The sequence below is a fragment of the Bactrocera dorsalis genome, chromosome 2 (assembly GCF_023373825.1).
Source record: "Bactrocera dorsalis isolate Fly_Bdor chromosome 2, ASM2337382v1, whole genome shotgun sequence".
In the NCBI taxonomy this organism is placed as follows: domain Eukaryota; kingdom Metazoa; phylum Arthropoda; class Insecta; order Diptera; family Tephritidae; genus Bactrocera; species Bactrocera dorsalis.
Window position 1 is genome coordinate 41,538,119 of NC_064304.1, and position 24,408 is coordinate 41,562,526.

At 34.9% G+C, this 24,408-nt stretch overlaps 2 protein-coding genes across 8 annotated transcripts in view; one reads left to right on the top strand and one right to left on the bottom strand.

The window, feature by feature from the left end:
• LOC105221907 (RING finger protein 17) overlaps positions 1–24,408 on the bottom strand; it is a gene marked incomplete at its 3' end in the record, with an annotated part of 207,404 nt that overhangs the window by 100,577 nt on the left and 82,419 nt on the right.
• The window catches only part of LOC105231434 (ataxin-2 homolog), an 83,884-nt gene continuing 70,125 nt past the window's right edge, over positions 10,650–24,408 (top strand). For 2 of the 7 annotated variants that reach the window (XM_049447803.1, XM_049447804.1), the window contains exons 1-2: positions 10,651–10,798; positions 14,692–15,295. In XM_049447803.1, coding sequence (XP_049303760.1) covers positions 15,250–15,295 — 46 coding nt within the window. In that variant the 5' untranslated portion in view covers positions 10,651–10,798; positions 14,692–15,249. Of the gene's footprint in view, positions 10,799–10,826; positions 10,936–14,667; positions 15,296–24,408 lie in introns of those variants that run through there. The other 5 variants (XM_049447798.1, XM_049447802.1, XM_049447801.1 and 2 more) reach the window with 5 other exon arrangements.

Sequence of the window (24,408 nt, forward strand, 5' to 3'; positions counted from 1 at the left end):
TGTGCGTGTGTGTGAATTGAGTAGCTTAAAATGATGGGATGCAGTTGAAAAATGGAACTTTGTAAACATCATCGCTTAGCAGGTTAATGGATTTGGTGAAATGTGCGTTATTTACCCACACGTGCTAATAAAATATGGCCACCGTTGGAAGTCCGTTCCACGAATAAAATTGGAAGATCATAAAAGACGCTAGATATCTTTTCAGAAAGATCTAAAATTTAAATTCTTCGCAATTTAGCTATTAATACTTGAGTTCATTTAAGTTAAGTTGGCCAATAAAATGATAACTTTTTTTTTGGATAATCTGAAAGTAATGTGCTGGGGTTAAGTGGGCAATGCCATCGAATCAAGGAGACCCACGAGGAACTAAACACATCGTTTTCATTCCCCAGTAGAGAAGATTGAGCTAATTGTTCTGTGATCGATAGTTCCAGCGGCGAAATCTACATATATATTCACTGACGGATCAAGGGGTGAAACAGGAACATGAACATTTCTGTAGGAATCCATACACGGAATGCAGCTCCAAACTAAATTACTAAAGTTCTGTCTTTCAAGCCGAAATTGTGGGTATAACAGAAGGTGGCAAGAGGGATTCTGCTCTAAGCAATCTAGCCACGCGGCAACTAAGACCATCCGTAGTGCCAATAAAAAGTCATACTACGTTAGTTATGTAACTGTATACTTTTGGCAGGAAACACAGTTAATATCATCTGGTTCATATAGGCAGAGAAGAAAATGAAAAGTCAGACAAGCTTTCCCGCTCAATACAGCTGGAGACACAATCTCCTAAGCTGCCCTAGGCGGTTCAGCAAGGCAGCAAGGGTTGTTTGAAGCAGTGCTCCCTAGAGGAATACCTCAGGTATTGAAACACCATCAACATAGGGCATACGAGTTAGTTTAGGATAGGGTTAATGGTGGATATACGAAAAAGTTTCTACTTTTAGACAAACGGAAGCTTACCAATATTGTAGGGATCACCACAGGGCAAGATCTCACCTTCAATTATTGGGAAAAATAGATTCGGCGGTATGCACCTTATGTGCGGAGGATGATGAGACGCTGGAACAATGCCCAGTCTTCAGCCGGTGAGAAGCGACAAATTCCATGGCTCTCAATGCTCTAACTTGAGAGACATCGGGCAGCTGGGACGGAAAAGAATCAGGTATTTTATCATATTTACAGAGTTGCTGGATAAGGCTTAAATTGGTTATCTGCCAAGGCACAAGAGACATGATGTTGTCCTAAGTGCTGCCGCCTGAGAACTGAACTGAGAACTGTGTGAAGTGAATCAACCATTCGTAGATGCTTTGCTAAATTCCGTGCAGGTCATGAGAACACCGAAGACGCTGACGGCATAGTAATAAATTAATGATGAAAGAGTTGAATAAATTTGGCAAGGAATTGCTTCCGTATCAATCATGTCTCTGATACGGCTCTAACGCCATGTTTGCCCTCAGACCTAGACTTGTGTATAGTGCACACACAGTAAAAAAAAAAAATTCTGAAATATGAATTTTTGCATATATGTATAGTAAGAGGTATTATTGAACTACAAAATAAAAATTATTTTATGTCAAAAAAAAAAAAGATATTGCGGAAATGTCAACGATTCCGTTGATTGACATTTTTTGCGATCTTCAACTGCCTGACTAGGCTTCTTATCTGATATGAAAAAAGTAAATTCTTTATAATCAAGAAGCTTTTATCAAGTACATACTTAGTAGAGGGGTTTTGAGAATTTCGAAAAATTAAGCATGTAGGCCTGGATTTTCTAAAAAAACTGCCATTTTTACCCTTGTTTTTCAAGATCAAAATACTTATACAATTGTCAAAATGCCATTTTTCTCGGAAAAGCGCTCTATCACGCACTTGAGTATAAAATTGTCTAAAAAATATAGACTTTAGTTGAGGTAAATCGATTACATAATTCGCTCGCAATTTTGACGGCCAGATAAAAAAGTTAGTGTCGAGGAAACACGCCTCAAAGTTTTGGTACATATACAACCGCTGCATAAAGTGCAGTGGTTCTGGGGCCCATTTCTTTGAAAATATTCGGAGTATACCAATGAAACTTCGGGGCTATATTTTTGAATAGTTTTTCAATTGATTAAGGCGAAAAAAAAATTTAAATTTTTTGAAAGTTCTACAGCTGTCTCCCCCCTTAACCCTCGTCGAGACCAACGGTCTGATACACTTAGTCGAGACCAATGGTGCTTGGCTAGGCCCCTATGTGTTTACATACATTTGTATGGAAATACGTGTTGTATTTATGCTCATATATGTACAATATAGATACATTTTTGAAATTTCTTACCTCTCGATTTGATTGAAATCAAATTGACTGCCTTTTTCACGCTTGGCGTGGCAATAACGTTCACAAAAAATGAAACATTTTGAGAAAAAATGCATTTTTTCTTAACCTTTTAAAACGCTCTAGCGGCTAAAGTATTTGACATAAGTAGGTCAAATAAATTGCACCGGTTAGGTAATTTAAAGAGCTTTCAGGAAATATATAATTCGCTTCCAAGGCCCCACCGGGGGGGTGGCAATAGGCGAAAATGGGTTTTCACCAAGTCCCCCCCCTTTGTTTCACTACAGTTGGGGGGGCGGGGTATGGAGCCGGGCGGGCGGTGTCCAAAATCATTTTGCGAGTTAGTTCACCCCTGGTGCTTTCAAGAAAGCCCTCAACCTCCCCTCTATCCCTACCAGGGGCGTGGCAATAGCGTTCACAAAAAATGTAACATTTTGAGAAAAATTACATTTTTCTTAACCTTTAAAACGCTCTAGCGGCTAAAGTATTTGACCTAGATAAACATAAAAACCAATTTGGACATGTAACGAACATGAAAACAGATAAATCAACCGTTCGAAGTGATAGAAACATACCAAAGTTCATATATTTTCATACAAAATATATGGGGTCTAGCCAAGCACCATTGGTCTCGACTAAGGTGTAATATTATAATATCCTTTTTTCGTCCTTTTCTATACGATATCCTTGAACTTTTTTTTCTGAATTCTATAGACAATAAAATTCTAGGAAGCTACCTGGAAGCGCAAGTCGTTTGCTACACTCTAAATATATTTAAATAACATTTAAAAACAAAATATGCCTGGCCAGACCCGTTGGTCTCGACGAGGGTTAAGTAGTGTTTACCATAATTTTGAGAAATGTTATCAGTTTATGATGAGGTGAAGAGCGGATACTGCTCGGAATGATTCAACAGACTACCCTCAAAATCTGTTTGATCCCCTACACCATGTATGCAGTATTAAAAAATAACTTTCATGAAATAATTTCATAGCAGTTTCCCAATCCGAAAGACTTTCTGCATCGTTTTGTGACCGTTGACGAAGAATGAATTCACTACTACAAACCGGAGATCAATGGATAGTCGTAAGAGTGGACTTACATAATTCGTTCGTTTTGAAAAAGTGATTGTTCATCACAAGGTTGTTCACAAGGAGTGGGCATCAACAAGATTTTTCAAAAATGTTTGTATTTTTTGTGGCATGTTTGTTTATCGGACTACCCTCGTAGAAAATGTATTTTAGATATAAATTATTCCTATGTAAGTTGTATCCATTGATTTAAGTTCTCGTTATATTTTGAGATCTTAACCAACGGTATAAAAAACAATTCGTTAGCATCTATAAGAATCCATCAAATAATTATGAAGATATATTGTATAAATGTATGGCTGAAAAATGCAAATTATCTTTTGCAATGATTGCATCTTAAAAATATAGCTCTAAATTACTGCTGTATCTCTTAAAAATCTTTATATGTTATATATTTTTTTTCTGTAATATACATACTATATTTATAGCAAACTGTGCGTTTCCTTTCACCAAAGTTAAATTTATCAATTAATGTATCTCATGCTGTTATATCCAACCGTGATAAAAGTGATTAATCGCAAATACTTGCTGCAGTTTTGGTTGATTTCGGATCAGTTCTCTAGTGAAATAATTGAATTGTAAATAGCGCTTAAGCAACTCTGCAATTAAATACATTTTCAAAATGCCAAGGCATATGTTTGTGATACATATTTGCTAATTAATGGTGCCTTGGGTAACTTGAGGTTTAATAATGCTTTAACGTTAAAACTGGTTGTTAGTTCGATACAAATTATAAGAAAATTCAAAAAGTTGTATTAAAAAGCTTCCAGCAGAGAAAATCAAAAAATTTTGTGACTCATGTGATATTCGAAACGAAAACTTAAAAGTAAAAATAAATTGAAAAACGTGTTGAATCACAAAATCCCGTGGTGTGTAGAACTCCATATCCGATACAAAAAATATGGCATAAAAAACAAAACTAGATTTAGACTTAGAAGAGAGATCATGAAAATTTAGTCTTCACCGTCATTACAAAACATTAACTGTTTTTGGCATACCCATATTTTTCCTAAAACAGAGATAGCTTGAGCGTTAAAATATCACGAATCGAACCCAATAATATACCCAAATAGATTCCTAATTGAACATTAATGATAATAATATTGCCTTTCATATTTCGGAATTTAACAACAATAGCGTTGCAATCTGGTAACTAACTTTATTGCAAAGTTTGACATTTTTGATGATATACATATATACTAGGGTGATTCAAATTTTTTTTTTCGATTGGTATTCGGAAAAATAAGTTCCTAGACCCCTCTAAAAAAGCCTCTCCAAATATGAGTATTTAATTGTAACGGGAAGGCCCTCCTACATACAGTTTTCTATTTGTTCTTATTATCAGATGTAAAAATTTATATCTCTCTTCCAACTACTTGAAAAAATATCTTGTTCCTTAGATTTTGTAGGAAATTGAATGCCCTAAAAAAATGTCTCCTATGATTTTTGCGTAAACCCAACCGTTTAAAAGATATTAACAGTTAAAATTTGATGATTTTTAGGAAATTTTTTTATTTCTAGGAACCTATTTTTCCGAGTATCAATCGAAAAAAAAATTTTTTTTAATCACCCTAATACATACTCAAAACGTTTTGACATACGACTGCTTTTTGTGTTGTTTACAGTAACTTACAATATTCATCTCGGCCAAACATTTTTGGGCGATTATTTTTTACAACTTTCGTTGCAGTTTAACTCAGTAACAGTGATCCGTCAACTTATTTTAATTTTTGGCAATGAAACTCCATCAAGGACTAGTGTTTATCGATGGTATGGCGAATTCAATTTCAATTCAATTTCGTGAAGTTCGTACAAATCAGTTGTTGTTCTGTAATATTGCCAAAATGTCTTGTGACCTATCATGAAATTGAAACAACTTGGGCATTAAAGGAACCAGTAAAAATTCAAAATTGGAGTGTAAAAAACATTGGTTCACGTTGAAGTCCACACAATTTGTCGATCGCTCAAAAAGAGGTTTGTGTCGATTAGCCCAAATAAGTGTTAAAAATATACGAAAGTGACGCTTCGAAACACGTCTATGAAATCGTGACAGATGGTGAAATGTGGATTTACTAATACGTGCCCGAAAGCAAATATCAGTCGACTGCATGTATGTTTCAGTTGGTACCAGTTTGCCAGTAGTCTTCCAAGAAAACGGATCACTCTTCACCATGACAATGCGTGCTCTCATACTTCGCCAGAATCAACTGGATTTTTAAGCGCTTAAAACATCGATTCGATGAATAATCCATCGTACAGTAAAGTTCTAAATTGGCAGCGAACGACTTCATTTTATTTCGTACGTGAAAGATAAACGAAGAGGTCAACGTTTTTCGACACCTGAAGAAGTGGTTGATGCGTTCAAAATGCAGATATCTTCACCTCAATCAGAGTAGTCAAATTGCTTCGACAATTTGTCAAACGCATGTACCTGTATAGATCTTGATTGGAGAATAGTTTGAAAAACAATGAAGCGATTTTCGATTATTAAAATTTGTTTTTGTTTCTCGAATCCCGAAAGGCAACTTACGTAATGTTGTCAAGTTTGGGTTGCTTAAATAAAAATCTCAAAACTTATTTCTTTCCACAATGATATGTCAAAGATTGTAGAAAATTTCGAATTTGATGGCGCTTTTTCGAATCATAAGGTTTCATATCATTTTACCCTGATTTCGATAGCGACTAAACGCTAGCTATTAAAATAAGTCACATTCGTTAGACATAATGGTCACAATACTTATTTTTTTAAATGAGTGCTTTAAGGAAAGCATTATCGTATTATTAGCACAGTAAGACTCTCCACGGCATAGGGAGATTCATTTATTTAATTTTTAGATTACCCGATTTGGTGTCGAAGTTTCCACGATTTATGTATAAAACACATGTATCACCTACCTGAAAAGAAAAAAATAAAAAATAGAAGGTTATTAGTAAAATGATAGCTTATATTTTCTTAATGACGATAAATAATATTTGTATATGTGTAATCGAAATTGGAAATTTTTTAAACAATAAGATAATAATAATTTTTTATAAGAGTAAAATTGATTTTTTATTTCATTTTTTTTTGTAATTGCAAGCAACGTAAAAACTGAAGTTCAGTTAAATAAGATCTAAACTCAAAAGTATATGAATCTTAATGAAGAAAATTTTGAAAAACAATAAAGCGATTTTCGATGATTTATTTTTGGTCTTTAATCCTCAAATATAAAAGGCAACCTATTTATAAGCAATACAATCTATCGTTCTTTTTACTATATATCAATCAATTAACTAATTGTCAAATATTTATAAATCATAGGGCAGCATTGAATATTCATTGCTGCTGATTTTATGAGGCGAAGATATATTGTGTATATGGGGTTCCAAAACTATTTTCTGAGAATAGACTCCGAAATATATTTTGTTATAATGCTGTAAGGAGCTATCGGTGATATATTAAATGGCCGTACAGTTGCAATCGAGTTTCAACTCGATTTGAATTTAGTTAAGAATAAGATAGTAAGATTTTTATTTCGTGGTAAATCGATCCAAATGAGCGCTTTATGCTTTGCTCGCATTAATTGATCAATTAACCACTGTGCGAAAAAGCTATTAAATTATCGTATATAACGTTTGCACAGAAATTTTGTAGCTGTTTTTCTGGCAAAACAAGTCAATATCTATAATGAAACAAATTGGAAAAAGAATTTTCAATTTTCGCAAAGCTTCTCAAGCCCACTATTGAAGCAGAAATAAATCGAAAAGGCACACAGAAGTAATTGAGCAATGTGGTGGTGACACGAACAGTCATTTTCTAAAGGCTTTTTTCTCTCAACCGGTGCGTTGGGCATGCCGTGTTTGTGATTTGCGAAGATTCTGCAACAGAGCTTAGTGATTGCTTATTTAACCTATGTAGTTTTGTGGTGATTTATGCAAAGGCATGGAAAGGAAGTTATTTACTGGTTTAACAGCACCCGTGAGAAATTTCCAAGCTTTCATTGCAATTTCCTATAAAACTTTACAAAAAAAAGAATCGGTTTCAAGGCTTATGACGGTAACTAGCAAATATTTATGTGTTTTGATATGATGCGATTGTTTTGGTATCAGTAACTGTGATATGTACTTTAAATTGTTGTTAGGCTTCGGATCAGTTCCTTATTAGTTGATTTCGTAAAATACAAAATGAACAAAAATTCAGGCTAACCTAATATCTACTTTGCTTTGTATATCTGGAGACTTTAGAAGTAGGATAGGCACATAGAAATGGATATGTTCTTATGATTAATGTCAAATGAAATTCATTCACAATTTTTCTTACGGGGTTGGCTTCTTATAATCGACTGTAGGCCATTTAAATGCCATTTGCATTTAGAAAGCAATTTTCACTGCGGTGCTTTTCAAAGAGAATAAGACCGAAAGAAAAATGTGTTTCTCTTGATATTCCCTTTCGTCTTTCAAGAAAAAACTAATTTCTTTTGAGTTCAAAAAATAATAAAGTGTTAGTAGAAGGACAAATAATGTTAGACTAAACAATCTATTTAGACATGTTTGACAGTCGTGAACATGTTCTCAATAAATGTATCATGAGACGGCGGCACTGAAACACTGAAGTCAGCAATGAAATTAACAGTAGAAATTTAGTTTTTATAAGAACCGCTGGGAATATTAAACCAGCACCAGGAGATGCAATAACACTTCTTCAGTGTCACACTTGCTTTGAAACTACCATTACCGTTTGGTAGTAATAGTTCATATTGTAACCAGGGTACGATACGCCATATATAATCTTCATAGACATAATTTTTGAGAAAGATTTTTTCACTTTTTTAAAAAATATTACTGAGAGACCTCGAGAGATATGGTTGTTGAAAAAAAATACAGAGATGAGAAGGAAGTAATCACGGCGACTGTGAACTGTGTGACGAAAGACATATTTTGCTATAAAAATTACAAGAACCAATCCACGTTGGGAGTGAAAGAAATATGTAGTCGGATTCGGGTGCTTCGAACCAATTCAGCCAGGATTTTACCTGTTCGCGAATACATTCGAAAAAATTACCTTAGGTAAGGTTATGTTAATCTAGCAGGCGAATGAGCCAAGCATAGTAGAACAGTTTTGATTCTTTGTGATACCAGTTTTCAGTTACAGGTCCATGAAGAGTAGTCATCTGCGCTTGGCACGAATTTTAACAAACTCTGTGGTATAACCTCCTCCAGTGAATCATACTCACACCGTAGAGACCCCATATGCTTTCAGCGTAGTCTTGCCAATGCCGGCAAGCCATTGTTTCCCTGGCTCTAGACATTTCGTGCAGTCTTTTCGATCTGTCAGCCCTATTCTTCGGGCATGTGTCGCTACCAGAGTGGTCAGTTAGTAATCTGATCGTGTTCTCACAATCTCTTCTACGAGTATCGAGTGACAATAGAAATTTTGTTTACTTCAAAATAGAAAAAAAACGAAAATTACCTTAGCAAACATAAATTTTTGCCAAGGGATTTGGATATGTGGACCAGATAAATGTCAAGAATTATTCGAGATGATCTTCACATGAGAGCCTGCCGTCGGTCAACTGATCATCTTCTGACAACACAATTGAAGTCAATTATGCATAATAGATGTAAGCGGCTTTTTCAGTGGTATGTGGTCAACAGTCATCCTTTTTACAGGTGAAAAAATGTTCACTGTACGACAAAATGTACGCAAATACTTCCAAAGGCGCAACCGAAGTTATTCCAACAGTTCAATGTTTTCACCAACCACGTACTGTGATGGTTGGGTGAGGAGTCTCCTGTAAGGACGGGTTCATGATGAAGTGTATCTTGTGTGAAAAAGGGATTCGAGCTGGGTTTAAAATGTACCAGCCGATTGTTTTAGAAGACATGGTTAGGCTATTAAATAATACTCTCTTCGGTTGAGAACATTGGACTTTCCAAAAAGATTTGGCTTTAGTACACAAGGCAAAAACCAACCAGCAATGGCTCAAAAGTATTGGTTTTATAGCTGCAGAAGATTGTCCGACTGATATGTACCAATGGACTACAGTTTGTTATCAGATTTGGAGTATATATCTGTCGAAAACTCCACAGAAATTTGGATAGTCTGAAACAATGTTTGGCTCACCGTCAATACCAAAGGAGTGCGTGCTGCTTTGATCAATCTTTTGTAGCGATTTTTGGTCACATAAGCAAAAAATATTTGCGGTTGTTTTCTTTATTTAACAATTAAGGGATGTGTGGTTGAACATTGTGTTCACACTAAAGAGCATCGATATCTATCCTTATTACTAAACTAGCGACATAACTAGCGACAGAAGCAAGCAGTGGAAAGTTTCTTTGCTAGAGCTTCTCTTATTTATAAATAATTTCTACCATAAATTATCAAACTAGCAAGAGCACATAAAAACTATGAAACTGATACAGCGATGTACATCAAACGAGTTCAAGACAACCGAAAACTCAAAGAAATTACCGAAAGCGTAAAACACATATAGTACATTGTGTTGGATGATTCGAAAATAGTGAAAAAGAAATCAACAAACATAAAAATCAATTGCAACGAAAGTCATGAGACGCGCTCCATAAACCACAATGCATGGCACGTACCTTTATACGAGTACCCCCTAAGTACCGTGATGTCTGCAGGCAGTTTCCAGCTGCTTACTGCCGGCTGTCTTGCGGCAGGGCCGTGCCGCGCCGAGTCGTTAATGTCTTCATTAAGTTAAGTGTGAAAATTGAAATAAAATGGAAATAAAAGCGCGCGCGCCAGCACACCCCGCACGGATGTTGCGTCCGAATACATGCTTATTTACAGCTTTTTCACTGAGATAACGGTAAGTAGACAAGTCAACACCGTCCGGCAGACAGACAACAAACAGCACGACCTACGTCAATGCCATTGAAGGTAGAGAGCAAAGGCACACAATTTGAGAGACGAAATGATCAAGTTAATGATGAATGAAATGAAATGAGAGAGAAAATATCAGGAGTGCGTCAAACCAACAGAGCTCTTTACTAATATTCATATCAGTTTAGCGTGTGCCGCTTTTTCCTTAACCGAACGTTGGCTTACTAACAATAAAACCGGGCTTAAACACGTGCGGCACAAGTCGGTAACTCAGTTTGGTACGAAGACGTGTTTGTGCTCTCAAAAATCAGTTAGGAGCGCGGTTTCACGCTCAACGCCACTTGTCTCTGAGCGACGGTAACAATTTCAAATGTCTTAAACTCTACTTCTGCGTTAATTTGCGAGCTCATGCCGTCTTGGCTTTTCATGAAGTAAATTCACTTTCAGTTCAGTCAGTTTGGTTCGGTTCAAGCCGTCTGTTGTACACGGCTTGTAAACAGTTTGAAAGCGCGCGTTGAAAAGTATAAACGCAAGTTCGGTTATTGGCCCGTTCGAGTTGTTATAACGGTAACATAACATATTGTTTTGTTTTGTCATAGCTGCTGTTTAGCTTTGAGTTTGAGTGAGATATAAATCTGCAAAATAATAGCTGTAAATATAAGCTCTAACGGTGACTTTCAGAAGCCGCTTGTAACCGAGAAGAAGTAAGCTTTCTTGATTGGTGACATTCGACATTGATTAATATAAGTGAATAAAGTGAGAAACCAAGATATTACAAAATATAAAAAAAAGATCTACAAAAATTAATCATTGTTTTAACAAATTTATATTGAACATGAAAAACTAGAAACAGAAATGAAATACAATTTATAAAGTTTTGTAATGGAAAATATTAGTATGCAGATCACGAAACTAAATATTTTTGAGAAAATTGTTTTGGCAAATTTATGTCATATACTGTAAATTCCATTAAGCGGCTTTATTGGCATGGTCGCATCTAAAAAATAATAGATGTGGACATTACTGGTCTACGCATCGGATTTTTTAATGCAATACTGTTTGATATACTTATACACTATCTTTTGGGCTTAGGCACCAGGACTGCAATTTCCAAAACTTTTTTATTTTATTTTTATAAAATACAATATTTTTATGAGAATAAAGTAGAATTATGACAGAAGTCTGTGTTTTAACTCTCAATAGATTTTTTGGAGGGCTTTGACGAAGTAAAATATTTACTATATACAAGTATGTTCTCAGCTAGATCTCCCGCAAGGAATAATGACTGAATAAGCAACTTTGACCTACGTTAAATTTTAAACTGAAGCAAAACCTTTCAGTTGCGAAACTACCGCAAGACTTTTTTCACAACCTAATATATTTCATTCAATAGGGCAGACTAAAGATTTGATGAATCATAATTGTATTGTATATCAATAACAGTGACTCAGAATTATCTTATCTCATAACATACATTAAACATAAGCAGTGTTCGATTCGTCATTTCACTCACCAAGAAAGAATCGTAGCACAATTGCGCATGCCTCAGAAGACATGTTAGCGTAGAATTGCACCACAGGTGTAGTTTGTTCAATTCACCCCTCTTTGACGCTTGGCGAATCGAACATTAATAAGGGGATCGAAGGAACAGACTATCCTTTGCGATTTGGAAATCTTGGTCGTTACGAAAGCAGGTAGCATTCTGTACATTTACAGACCGCACGTTATATTGTTAGCAAATATATTTTAAATAAAAACATTCCTTTTTGACTTTAACTAAATTTCATTGTTTAAAAAATATAAAATATGACTAAATTATACTTAATTAAAGATCTTCAGTTTTGGAAATTTTCGAATCAGTCATAGTGTATTAAAGTTCAGCTGGTGTAAATCGAATGCTATTAACATAAAATAGAAATGACCAGGTTCTGAGTTGTTTTTTCGAGATAATTTATTGCGTGTGCAAAATACGATACCGGCTAATACGACAAATCTAATGAGACAAAACAGTAGCTATTTCGATAAAGCCGGAGTGGAATTTATATGAATTGTGCGTCTAAAATCGGAAATATTATTTTCACAGTTAACTTCAATGTATTAGGGAACATTGCATCTTTTATTTCGGTAAGAGTTCGAGCACAGCTGATTCTAGTGTATAAGTTCTACCAAGAAATAATCTCCACGGTCGCAGAGTATGTATTCAGCTAGATAACAGATAACTTTTAAAGGGTACCCTGGCTCCTTAAGAGGCTATACTAGTGTGACACTTTCAAAACAATTTTTTTTTCTTTTTTGATAGTTTATAATTCAAAAATATCTTGTGAAATCGGCAAGGTCGTATCTTGAATAGTTTTTGAATGGCAGCGTTCTAAACAGCGACCGCTCAGAGGTGCAAACATATGTATATAAGTGAAACTCTAAACGCGTTTTTCTCGAAACGACATTTTTCAAAATTGCTGACATCATAACTCAACGAGAAATTGACCGATCGACTTCAAATTAAAACTGGGTATAGTTGAATATATTTGCTATACAATAGACTACGATCTTTTTGATTGGTTGAAAATTGTCAATTTGGCATTAAAAAACGACTATTTTTTCGTAAAAAACCGATTTTTTTTCAAAATTACGCCATTTTCTTAAATTTTGATATTTTTCAAAGATCGTAGTTCATTGTAGAGGAAATATCTTTAAGTTTAACAATCTTCTCAATTTTTTTTATTTGAGCTACTGATTCGGCCGGAATTATGCCAGCAGTTGGGGCACTTTTTTTTGGCACCTCCGAAGAGAGCCCATAACTCCGTTATTTTTCAACATTTTTGTAAAAAAAAATCTTAAAATATAGCTGAAAATATACCTTATTACGTTCAAAGAAGTTTGAAATATTCAATCGCGTACTTTCTCTTAAAAAAATTCACGAAAATCGCTTAATTTTTCATGCGTCACAATGTGAACAAGATCGGAAACTATACTTTCTTATGCAACACATTGACGTTGTCGGGATGGTATTGAAGATCTTAACTTAAAACTTCTTAAATATAGGTTTTTTGTATATAGGCTTCAAAACATGGAGAATAACTTAAAGCCCAGTTGCGTGTGATTGATCAATATTTTCTGAGAAATTTAATGATTTTCTGAATTATAAATTGCATTTGTTCTAAGTGCTAATAGAAAGCGAAGAAAAATTTAGAAAACAAAAACAAAACAAAGTAAAGCTTTCAACTAACAAAGTTTTTAATAAAGAAGTAGATATTTTCTAGTGCGGAATTTAACAGTTAGTTAGCTGACGGTCACAATCTCTATTATTATTATTTTTGGTTTCGCACTGTTATAGGTTATTGGATTATGGATAGAAAATATATGTATGTACATATGTGCGCATCTTTTTGTATTGTTTTGTGATTTTCGCTAAAATATTCTGTATTTTTCATTGAGGTGTTCAATCAACAGTCAAAACGACATAACCAAATTAATTTTTGGAATACCCGTTTCACACGGTTTTCAAAGCAATCTAGTAAGTGATAAGGGAAGCGTGAGCAGAGATTGCTCAAATCTCAAGAAAATCAAAGCAGAAATTTATCGATGACAGATTTTTAATAGATATGTTCTAAGTTTTAATAGATCTTAATATTCTTCTTTACATACTGCTATAAGATTATCTTATGAATGAGAATGCGCGACTATTACTTTTTTTTAAGTTTTTTTTGTTTGCAAATCAACATTTCCGCATTTGTAGCTGTTCACACAATTCAATCAAGAAATATATCGAGCACAGCTGCGGCTAACAATAGTTGAGGGCATGAGAAATAAGAATATATACATATGTATATTTGTATGCTGGCATCTATTTAGTATGGATCTAAATTTTTAATTCTTCGCGAACTAAAATTGCCCAGCCGAGCAAACGTGCGCAGACAATTCGACTATTTCCTTCCTTTTGAAATCTAATAAGCATGCATATGTAGACATATTTAGAAGATATACGCACATTTTCCAACAATAATACCACATATTAAATGAAATTTCACTTTCACGACAACTCTGCATATCAGTGATGATGCTAAAACTGATATGAAAAGGAAATAAAAAAAATAATAATAACAACTAACACAAAACTATAAATGTAGTCAAGTGAAAAAAATGCGATCGAACGCAAAAAAAAAAATAAATAAATAAAAAATAAAATGCAGGAATTCGTTGAGAAGTCATAAGTAGTAAGTGTTCGATTTCTGAACGAGGTTAGTGATTGTCTTAAGTTAATAAATATTTATTAAGTCGGCGAAAGAGCGACGCAAAGAATGAACATTTCGTGTAGGGAACAAATGAAGATGCTTGGAAAGGCGTGAGTGTGTGCTTTCGAAATTTTTGCAGCAAAACTAAGTCAACGTTATTAGCATTACTTTTAGCTTTATAGCATAAATAATATTTATTTAAAGTGAATATTTGCATACTTTCTATAGAAAAACGAAACTCAAAACGAAATAGAGAGCAGTGCAAAAGATCACGAGTTAGAAGTAAAGGGAATTAATTAAAAAATATTAAAAAAATAAACAGAAAAAAGTGTTGAAAATTTACTATAAATTAGAAATTGTGAAATACCAAAAATAATACAAAAAAATCTCAAACACAAAAAATAATTGGCGTAAAATAGCGAGCGTCAACACTCCGGCAACGCAATGCAACGTTTCGGCTAAATCGCTTGTCGCGCGTATTTGGCGTAAATAATTGTGCCGATGGCGTAGCAAAAATAACAACAAAAAAAGAGAAATATTGAAAAAGTTATATTTGCATTGTGCGCCACCAGGTAAATGAGCCGCGCAATTGTAACGAAGTGAAATAAAACGAAAGACTAACTTCAAAAGCAAAGCGCAAATCTGCCGAAACCACAAAATCAATAAAGCAAAAAATATAAAAAATATTATCACTAATAAAAAAGTACACAACAGCAACAAAAAACAACAACAACTCAAATAGCGAAGCTGCGCAGTAAAAAGCACAGCGCAAGCAAACGAGGCAATATGGACGCGGTCAATTGGTTGCGGTTTAGTCTGCTGCTGACGCTTGGTAAGCTTAAAAAATAACAAAAAATATTTATACTCGTACTCGTACCTTACTTCTTTTAAGTTAAGTACTCACCATTGTTTACAAGCACTTCTTACCACTGAATACTTCAATGAACGAGTGCTTATTTAGTGCTCAACTACTGCACTTTTAAATATAAATAGATTTGGGGATTCACGTAATAGATAAAATAGACTCCAAGACGCGCCAGCTTGGTGAAAAAAAAAATTAAAAATATAACAAAACATAAATCAAACAAAGCAAAATAAGTTTGTAAAAAAAAAACAAAGCGCTCTTTAAAATTGCCTTTAATCGCTCAATTAGTGACGCTTTTGCTGCCAAGGCTGTGAACTCTTGCGAATAAGCAACTCATTGTAATGAGTGTAGCGAGTGCTGCTGTTGGAGTAACTGGAGTAGAGCAAGGTCATTGCGGGAGAAGCAGAAGAGGTGGAAAACTATGATGATTATGATCAGTACAAGGTACACTGGGTTAGAATTGGGGGATATCGCATCTTGTCAATATAAAACTCAAATACCGCACACAATATAATAGTAGCAGATTCGTCCTCTAATCCCTATTTAACCCATATCTAAACACTAGGTTTATGCAAAAAATATATTACGTACCATTTACAGCGAACCATAACGATTTTTAAAGTAATTTTTGGGAAAAAAATATTTTTTATGTAAGTTCCTTCTAAAATGATTTCTACTTCACCAAAATAGCTTTACTGGTCTCGTTTTTTAAAGGTTCTGATTTATAATGTTATGTTGCCTACAGTGATACTTGTCGAAATTTTTTTCAGGAATTATTTAAATTGACATTTGATATGAAAATATAATTATTATTTTTTACATGAACAATATAAGGTCCTAACGTTACATTCTCAAAAATGTTTTTCTTTATGTCTAATATTTATTGTGACCTATTTTTATTTGCCTCGAAAAGTTTTGAAAATTCCATAAAAGCTTACAGTTGAATATACTTGTATGACTTTGAAGTTTTCCAATTGGTGCTTTTTAGACATGTGGTTTTCAAAGAAGCAATACTCTATTCGGAGCTCGTCGTTTTGACAGCCGTTACTTTACTTTTCACTCAGTTTGGTTTGCCAATTCATAATTAACAGGCTTACTCTGGAACAACGTTCACTGTTTCGTATGCTCTATGGGTTAACGGAATCATTAGAATACATTTTTTTCAAAACTCAGGTTATAATATTAAAGTCAAGGGGGGACACTTTAAAGCCATAATTAGCGACTTTTTTGTTCCTGAATAGGGGGATCTTGATGTGGAAAACCTTTGGTTCTAACAAGACGGCTCTGATTGCTATATAGCCTATAAAGCAATCAATTTATTGAAGGAAAGTTTCGATGACCGCATTATCTCGCGAGACGCTTGTGGCGTGGCCTCCAAGATCGTTCGGTTTAACACCGCTGGACTATTTTTTATGCTGTTATAGGAAGTTGCTTATCTAGCAATATGCGTTGAAGCCTTGAAAGTGAATATTCGGCCTCAATTGCTGCAAAGAGAGGTCGAGAATTGGGCCTCCTGGTTCTTATCGTTATAATAACGCTATAAATATATTCTTCTTGAACACATGTCTAAAAAAAAACACTCTTTATAAACGTTATATACTTTATATTGTATATGAATTTCTGAAAAGCGATATATTTTAACCATGCTCGAACGCTCCTAAATAAAATAACTAAAGGTTGCCAAGAAATGCTTAAAATCTGAAAGACCCATTTCCTTGGAAAAGACCAGTAAAAAGAGAATCGACACACACCATCTCTTCGTCGATTGCAAAGCTGCTTTTAACAGCACGAAAAGAAACCTTTATGCCACAAAACTAATACGGCTGTGTAAACTGACGATGAGCAATACCAAAAGCTTCGTCGGGATCGGGAAGGACCTCTCCGAGCCGTTCGATACCAAATGAGGTTTCAGACATGGCGACTCGTGTGACTACTTCAATATGCTCTTGGAGAAAATAATTCGAGCTGCAGAACAAAAACAGAAGGTATAATCTTATGAAAGAGTGTACAGTTGCTGGTGTACGCCGATGACATTAATAATATTGGCCATAACAACCACGCCGTTAGTTCTGCTTTCTCAAGAAGGGTTAAGGAAGTGAATTAATGGGTCTGGTACTGAACGGGGGCAAGACGAAATATCTCCTGTAATCAAAATAAAAAGGGGTCGCAATCGCGACTTGGCTTCACGTCACTGTTGACACTCATAAATTAGAAGTCATAGATAATTATCACCAGTATTAATACCAACCACAACCATAATCTCATAATTATTTTATGTCATTTCGCTATTTTCGTCCCACTGTGCAACATTGAAGTAGAACTAAAGCTGTAGCAATGAGTTTATAAAGCACTTATAGGATCAGAAAATCGATGAGATCCTAAGTACAACTTATGTTTGAGGGCGGATATACATCTTATTTCAAGCATATGAAATGATTCCCTTAAAATGCGACTATTTACTTAGTACAATTTTTAAGCAAATAGTATAATTTTTTAAACAAAAGCATGTGACAGCGTCATAAATGTCAACCACCGTTGTTGGCGGCAATTCGCTTTCGTTTTCTAAGTCCCGCTTGAAATTTACACTAATATGTACTGACTCAGTGCTGTAATTATATTATATCAAGTATGTATACTAGACTAGTTAAACTAGTTGGCGGTTGCATTATGATACATTAAGCAATTTTTAACGGCACTTTACTTTAATTAATTATCTCAGCTTTGCTTTGCTTGTTTACACTTATGCGATTACAAATACCATACTTGATATTCGTTCAGTGACAATGAAAGTAGCCGTTTCTCGGTTAGGAGTTTCTTTAATCTTTTTATGGTGAAATTGTGACAGTAATCAGTGGTTGAAGTGAACGTAAACAGCTTTTGCGACTCGGTTATTTAGTTAAGATATTATTTTATGGCACAACAAGTTTATTGCTCTCCATTATAAATAAATATGAGTTTGGTTTCAATGGCAACCAATTATTGACGGAGCATTAAACGTGTGCATATTTGCACATACAGAAATAACGGTATATAAAAAGCAATATTACTAAAAGTGAATTCAAAGTGAATATTATTTTTCGTAGCATCCACGAAATTTTTACTAAACTTTAGATTGGTTCTTAACCCAAAACGTTTTCTAGCAATTTAAAAAAAAAACAGTCAAAAGGATATTCCTACCGCAGAATTAGTATATATCACTTATCACAGGTGAAACTGATTAAACTCCAACTCATAAACACAACAAATTAAATATGTTAAGATAGACGACTTTATACTTTGTGGTTCCGGTTACTTCTACAAACTATTCTAACTTACGTTTAAAAGCGTAACAATACAATGGTTATTTAAAAAGAAAAATAGTGGCACCATAAACAAGTCGTGGCGACCATATTGGAACTTTTTATAATACCTTATATACTTCCAAAGTAAACATTACTTTTTGAATTTAGCGTCCGCTGGTGACGCCATCTATATGTCGACTGATGCGTTAGAATCTGCTATCTTTATCGATTCTCCAGTGAGAATTTCATGACATTTTATCGATTGGAAGTGAAGTTATTGCGTTTTAAGTGTCAGTATGTTTGTGTTATCGGTGCGAAAATGAGCTTCGAAAAAAAAGAGCCAAATTTAAATTTTGTTTTAAAGTTGGTAAAACTTTTACCGAAAAGTTAAGTGATGAAAAAAGTTTATGGCGACGATTGCCTATTCCGCAGCAGAGTGAACGAGTGGTTTCAATGTTTTCAAAGTGGTCGTGAGGACATAAATGACGATCAACATGTGGGCCAATCAAAATGCGTGATCACCGGAAGTTAGATCGATACTGTGCTTGAATTCGTCAAAAATCAACCGAAATCATCATTGAAATTCATGGAAATAGAATTGAACACCTTCAAAACATCGATTTATCGCATTTTGACCGAACATTTGGGCTTACGAAAGGTATGTGCACGGTCTGTTCCGCAGAAATTGACTGACGTCCAAAAATTGCTCTCTCGACGTGACCGATTATTTGACCAAAAACCACATTTTAACCATTAACCACACCCCGTATTCACCTGATATGGCACCGTGCGACTTCTTCCTTTTCAGAAAAATGCATTTGCCCTTGAAAAGAAAGCGTTATGCAGACGTAGAGGCCATTCAAAAGGCTTGCACCGACATACTGGCGGCCATACGAGCTAAAACACTTGTTTGACATACTTTTGGACCGTGCGAAAAGCTGTATTGAATCAGAAGTAGACTATTTTGAATAAAATAAATGGATTTTGCCGAAAAACCCATTTGATCAGTTTTTTTTTAAGTCCTGATTACTTTGAAACCCAGCTTGTATAAAAGATTTTATCCCTATGAAACTACTAAGGAGAAGTTATTACTTGCCTATGACTATGAGATCTTTTCGCATAGAGTCTGTCCAATAAGCATGCATTAGGTCAGGTTAAAAAATGATCAAGTGATCTGTCTTGTGGTTTGATAGAAGGTGTATAAAAATTGTTGGGTTTGCATAAACAACAAATAGTCTGAATTAACACAGAGGAGTTCAATAAAACTATGTACAACCAGAGATTCATCGGCGGACAATGGCAAATCATGGAATATAAAAAGCATTGGAGTTGGTTAGGAAATATATGTAGACCTTTTTCTTGATAACATCAACAAGCTCAGTGAAACGCTTTTAGTATGCATTCAGCATAATAATCATAGAAACCTTGGTCCTCGTTAGCTTTGATTGAGTTTTCTCTTGAATTTTTCAGAAGAAAAATTTTTCGCCATAGCTATGAAGAGATAGCAATCACTTGACGCCAGGTCCGGACAATAAATTACTATAATACGCAGCTAGAACTGATATTACAGACTTTGAATGAGACTCCTTCTAATAAAAATCCATTTGAAACGACAAATGTCACCAGTCAATGAGTTTAATGGGTGCTCCACTGGCAGGAGCAAATGCTGCAAGATCTGACCGGAGACTGAAGTCTGGTACCACGGGAAGAAGTTAGCCCTTGGAGTTCGCTCCAATTTGGTAGATAAGTTGTCCCTTCCACCTGACCAATTGGAATGATACTTGCAAAAAGGATGAATTATTTGGAGCGCTGATCAACGCATTGTATTGATAAGCACCGTGAGGCTAGGTACTCACGTAAACGATTGTTGTAAGTTGGATGCATCAGAAGCTCCCCACTAAGCTCCTGAAACTACTGGCGAACCATATTCGATGTGTATGATCTGTCGGTCTGATGGAACATAATTCCTCCCTTATTGGCCAAGCTGTACGCTTCTGACTGATTACTGCTGTACTTTTAGTGACCTTATATAACGTTGAAGGAAGCATTACATCTATATAATTTAGAAAAAATAACCCCTGTTTTTTCCTTTTTAAGCAAATCTCTGCTTATATTATTCAAATATTCAAAATTAAGTAATCAATTTGAATCGTATACGACTTCCGGGAAAGTCCGCTTAAATGTTATGCAAAGTAAATTTTCTTGTACTTAAGACACGAAAGGAGCCACTGAAAAGATAAGAGTTTAAAAGTGTCAAGTCGTCACATTTTCCGCAATAATGATTTTACATACGAATGTAAGCGCACGTGATTGTATTTGCAACAAAATCAAGTTATGAATTCATAAAACATACCGTTATCACAAATATACTTTCTAAGTGCTTTGCTCCGCACTTAATTATGCAATACTCGTACTAAGTAAATATTTATGCAATCAGACGCGAAAGGTGTCTTTCACTTACGGCTAGACATCCGACGTTGGTCAAAGCACATCCTGACTGCGCGATGAGTGACAAGAGGGCGCTGCGAGGGATCGTGCCAACAGATGTTGGTTTTGACATGTTGATCCCTCGCTTTTTTGTTTTTAAAGCAACACAAGTTGACATTGACTTTTTCCACAACAACGACAACAACAACAATGTTTACATGTACTCGCATGCAAGTTGTCGAATTTTCGTCTTTTTCTGCAGCTTTCAACTGATCTGCATAAAGCAGCGCAACTGGTTTCCATGCTGCATGTCGCATATGCAACAAAATACAAAACACGCAAAGGAAAGAGCGTTCGCAAATGTAATGTGCAAAAAAAAATATTGTGATAATGTTGTCATACGACTCAGGCACACGCAGACCCGAGCTACCTGGTCCAAGCGACAGGTGGCTGCCACCTGAATGAATGAAATTGTATTTTTGCGGTTTATTGGGCGCGGATTTAAAGATCGCTGCACTATGATGCGATTAACAAGGCGGATTTGAGATAATTTTCGCGAATTCCAGCGGAAAATAGAAAGTGATCGAGTTTTGGTGCTTTATGAAGTGCGGCAATAAATTTGCAACTATAACCTGTTGTACAAACGCAAACGACATTACAAACACTCCAAACAAAATTCGTTCGTACCGGACATCCACTTTGCGATAAACTCGTAAGATAGCTACTTTTTGGAGGAGCAGACGATAAAAATAAAAATATTTCGAACTGTTACCGTTAGAGCGTAATTCGATTCAAATGTTCACTAGAGAAATTAGTGATATTGGAGCGGAATTAAAAATGGCCGACTAGAGTACTTCCTTTGTCAAAGTAAACTATGTCCGTGTCATCTTTGGTAACGGAGGTTAAGTAAGGCCATGGGATTGTCCTTGCAAAGTAGCGATGAATCTCACTTGAATAACTTTGAACATTGTTGCTTTGTGATAGCTAAAAATGTTGAAGATAAACCAAAAGTTTTCTGTATTATTTTCAACACGACCGAAGGTCATACGCAGATAGAAAATGACTTTTTATCCTCTTGTACGCTACACTATGCTCCTCGCAAAATGCGTAAAAGCTTGAAAAAAGTTTCTCAACAAGTATCGGAGATGTCCAGCATACATTTCATTATTAAGTATTACGAATTCTTAACATTCTTTACTTTGGAACAAAATTTAGTAGCACGTTCGTCAAGAAGAACATATTGTTCATTTTTAACAATCGCCAGGAAATAGAAAGTATTGATACTCCACTTTTTTTAACGAAAGTAATGAAAAGTGTATTAATAAAAGTCATAGGAAGAACTCCTACTAATACGAGTATAAGATATTCCGTTTTGTGATTGAATTATCAAAACAAAAAAAGGTTGGTTTATTTATGTTAAAGATTTATACCTTTTGATTACAATTTGAACTATTTAGAAAAGCTTGGAAATGAACACTGATACTTTCTTTCTCCTCTCTACGTCTCGTCGATAAATTCTAAAGAGATTGGGGAGTGACGGATTACGGTTCTGAAACTATTATCTCACCTAGTATACATACGTGCTGAATCTGTCGAATTTTATATATACATATATGATGATAATATTTATATAAAAACTAGTTCAGTATAGAGTTTAAACTTATTAAGTACGAATGTAGTATGGTGTGTTCTTGCCAACGTTGTAAATTTTAATGTAATAGGTTCGGATGTGGTGAATTCAGGTATGGTGTGTTTTCAGTGGTGAATTCTTGTTATTATAAATTTTAACGTGGTAAATTCAGGTGTGGTGAATTTAGATACTGTGTTATCAGTGGTGAATTCGGGAGTGGTGAGTTCTTGCTATCATTATAAATTTTAACGTGATAAATTCAGGTGTGGTGAATTTAGGTATGGTGTGTTAGCAGTGGTGAGTTTAGAAGTGGTAAGTCCTTTACCATTATACCATTATAAAGTTGCTAAATATCTGTCTAAATTTCCACTTTATATATTTGATTTTAAGAGTCTTGCCTCACATAGAACTTTTACGCACAATGAGCGCAATCATGAACATTGATTAGAATCACCTCACAGAGAAATATAATTAAACAGGAAATGACAACATGTGAGAAAGTCTTCCGCGAAAATGCAAACTAAAAATTCAATTAGACATTCAAATTTTTTCAAAACAATATCAAATAAACGATTAATTTCACTTTTAATAGCAAAAATTTACATGCAAATATTGGCAACTTTCATTGCACTAAGCCCACGCGGTACATGTTGCATATGCATATGGTGAAAAAATAAGCTGCACTTGAGCAATTTTAGCCAATTATTCAATCGAGATGAAAGGCCAAAACGCTCCACTTACACCGAGGGCGATTGCAAGGCGCTACAGATGTACGAGAGCACAACAAGTTTACTTCCCAAATGAAAGAGTGTTTGCCATACAAAAGAAAAAAAAAACAATAAATGGATACATATCATTACATATGCATGTATATACATACATATATGTGTGTGTGCGAAAACATCGCAGAAAGTAAGCGTTTGGTTTTTGGTGAAAATGCGCAATTAAAAGCAGAGCAAAATAAAAATGTGAGCAAAACACAAAAATAGTAGAAAAGTCGCACCCATAGACGCCCAACAGCCACACACACACACAAACGCATATGCAGATCGCCATATGTTTGTTTCTATGTATTTGTGTATAGATGTACAATCACTTTACGGTGCTCTTGTAACAAGAAAAAACAAAAAAAAAAATACACATGTACTGTTATACAACACTACCTTACTAACAATATGACCAAGTCAATGACATTCAATTAAATCCCCAGCGAACTAAGTAACCGAGTACCAGCAGCTGGCTGACATATGAACGCGCCAAAGCAAAAGCCACAAGCTTAGAAAGAAAAGCAATGGAAAATAATAAACTTTTACTTTTCTTAATTTACAATTTTATTGCTACGTCATTTGGTCTCGATTTCATTAAGCTAGTTTTACCTAATAACCATGTGTTTTTTAATTTGAATTTGATATCAAAAAAATTGCGCGACAAAAAAATCTAAGGTGAACCGCAAATCAGAGGCTTAGTTTTGGTTTTGGCTAACGAAAAGCCTTGCTAATTGAGCACTCATATACAACAAAAAAAGGTGAGTAAATTGGGAACACAGATTTTGCTTTTGATTAGTCTCAGGTATTGTCTCATTACGTCCGCTATGTACCTTGCCGATGACGTGGAAATTATTACAGCACAGCCGGTTCGATTCGCCACTTATTTGCTCGCTATGCTAAAGCTATGATCACCTAAGAAACCATAAATATTTATACATACCATTCGATCAAATTTGACTCGGACCAGTCCATTTA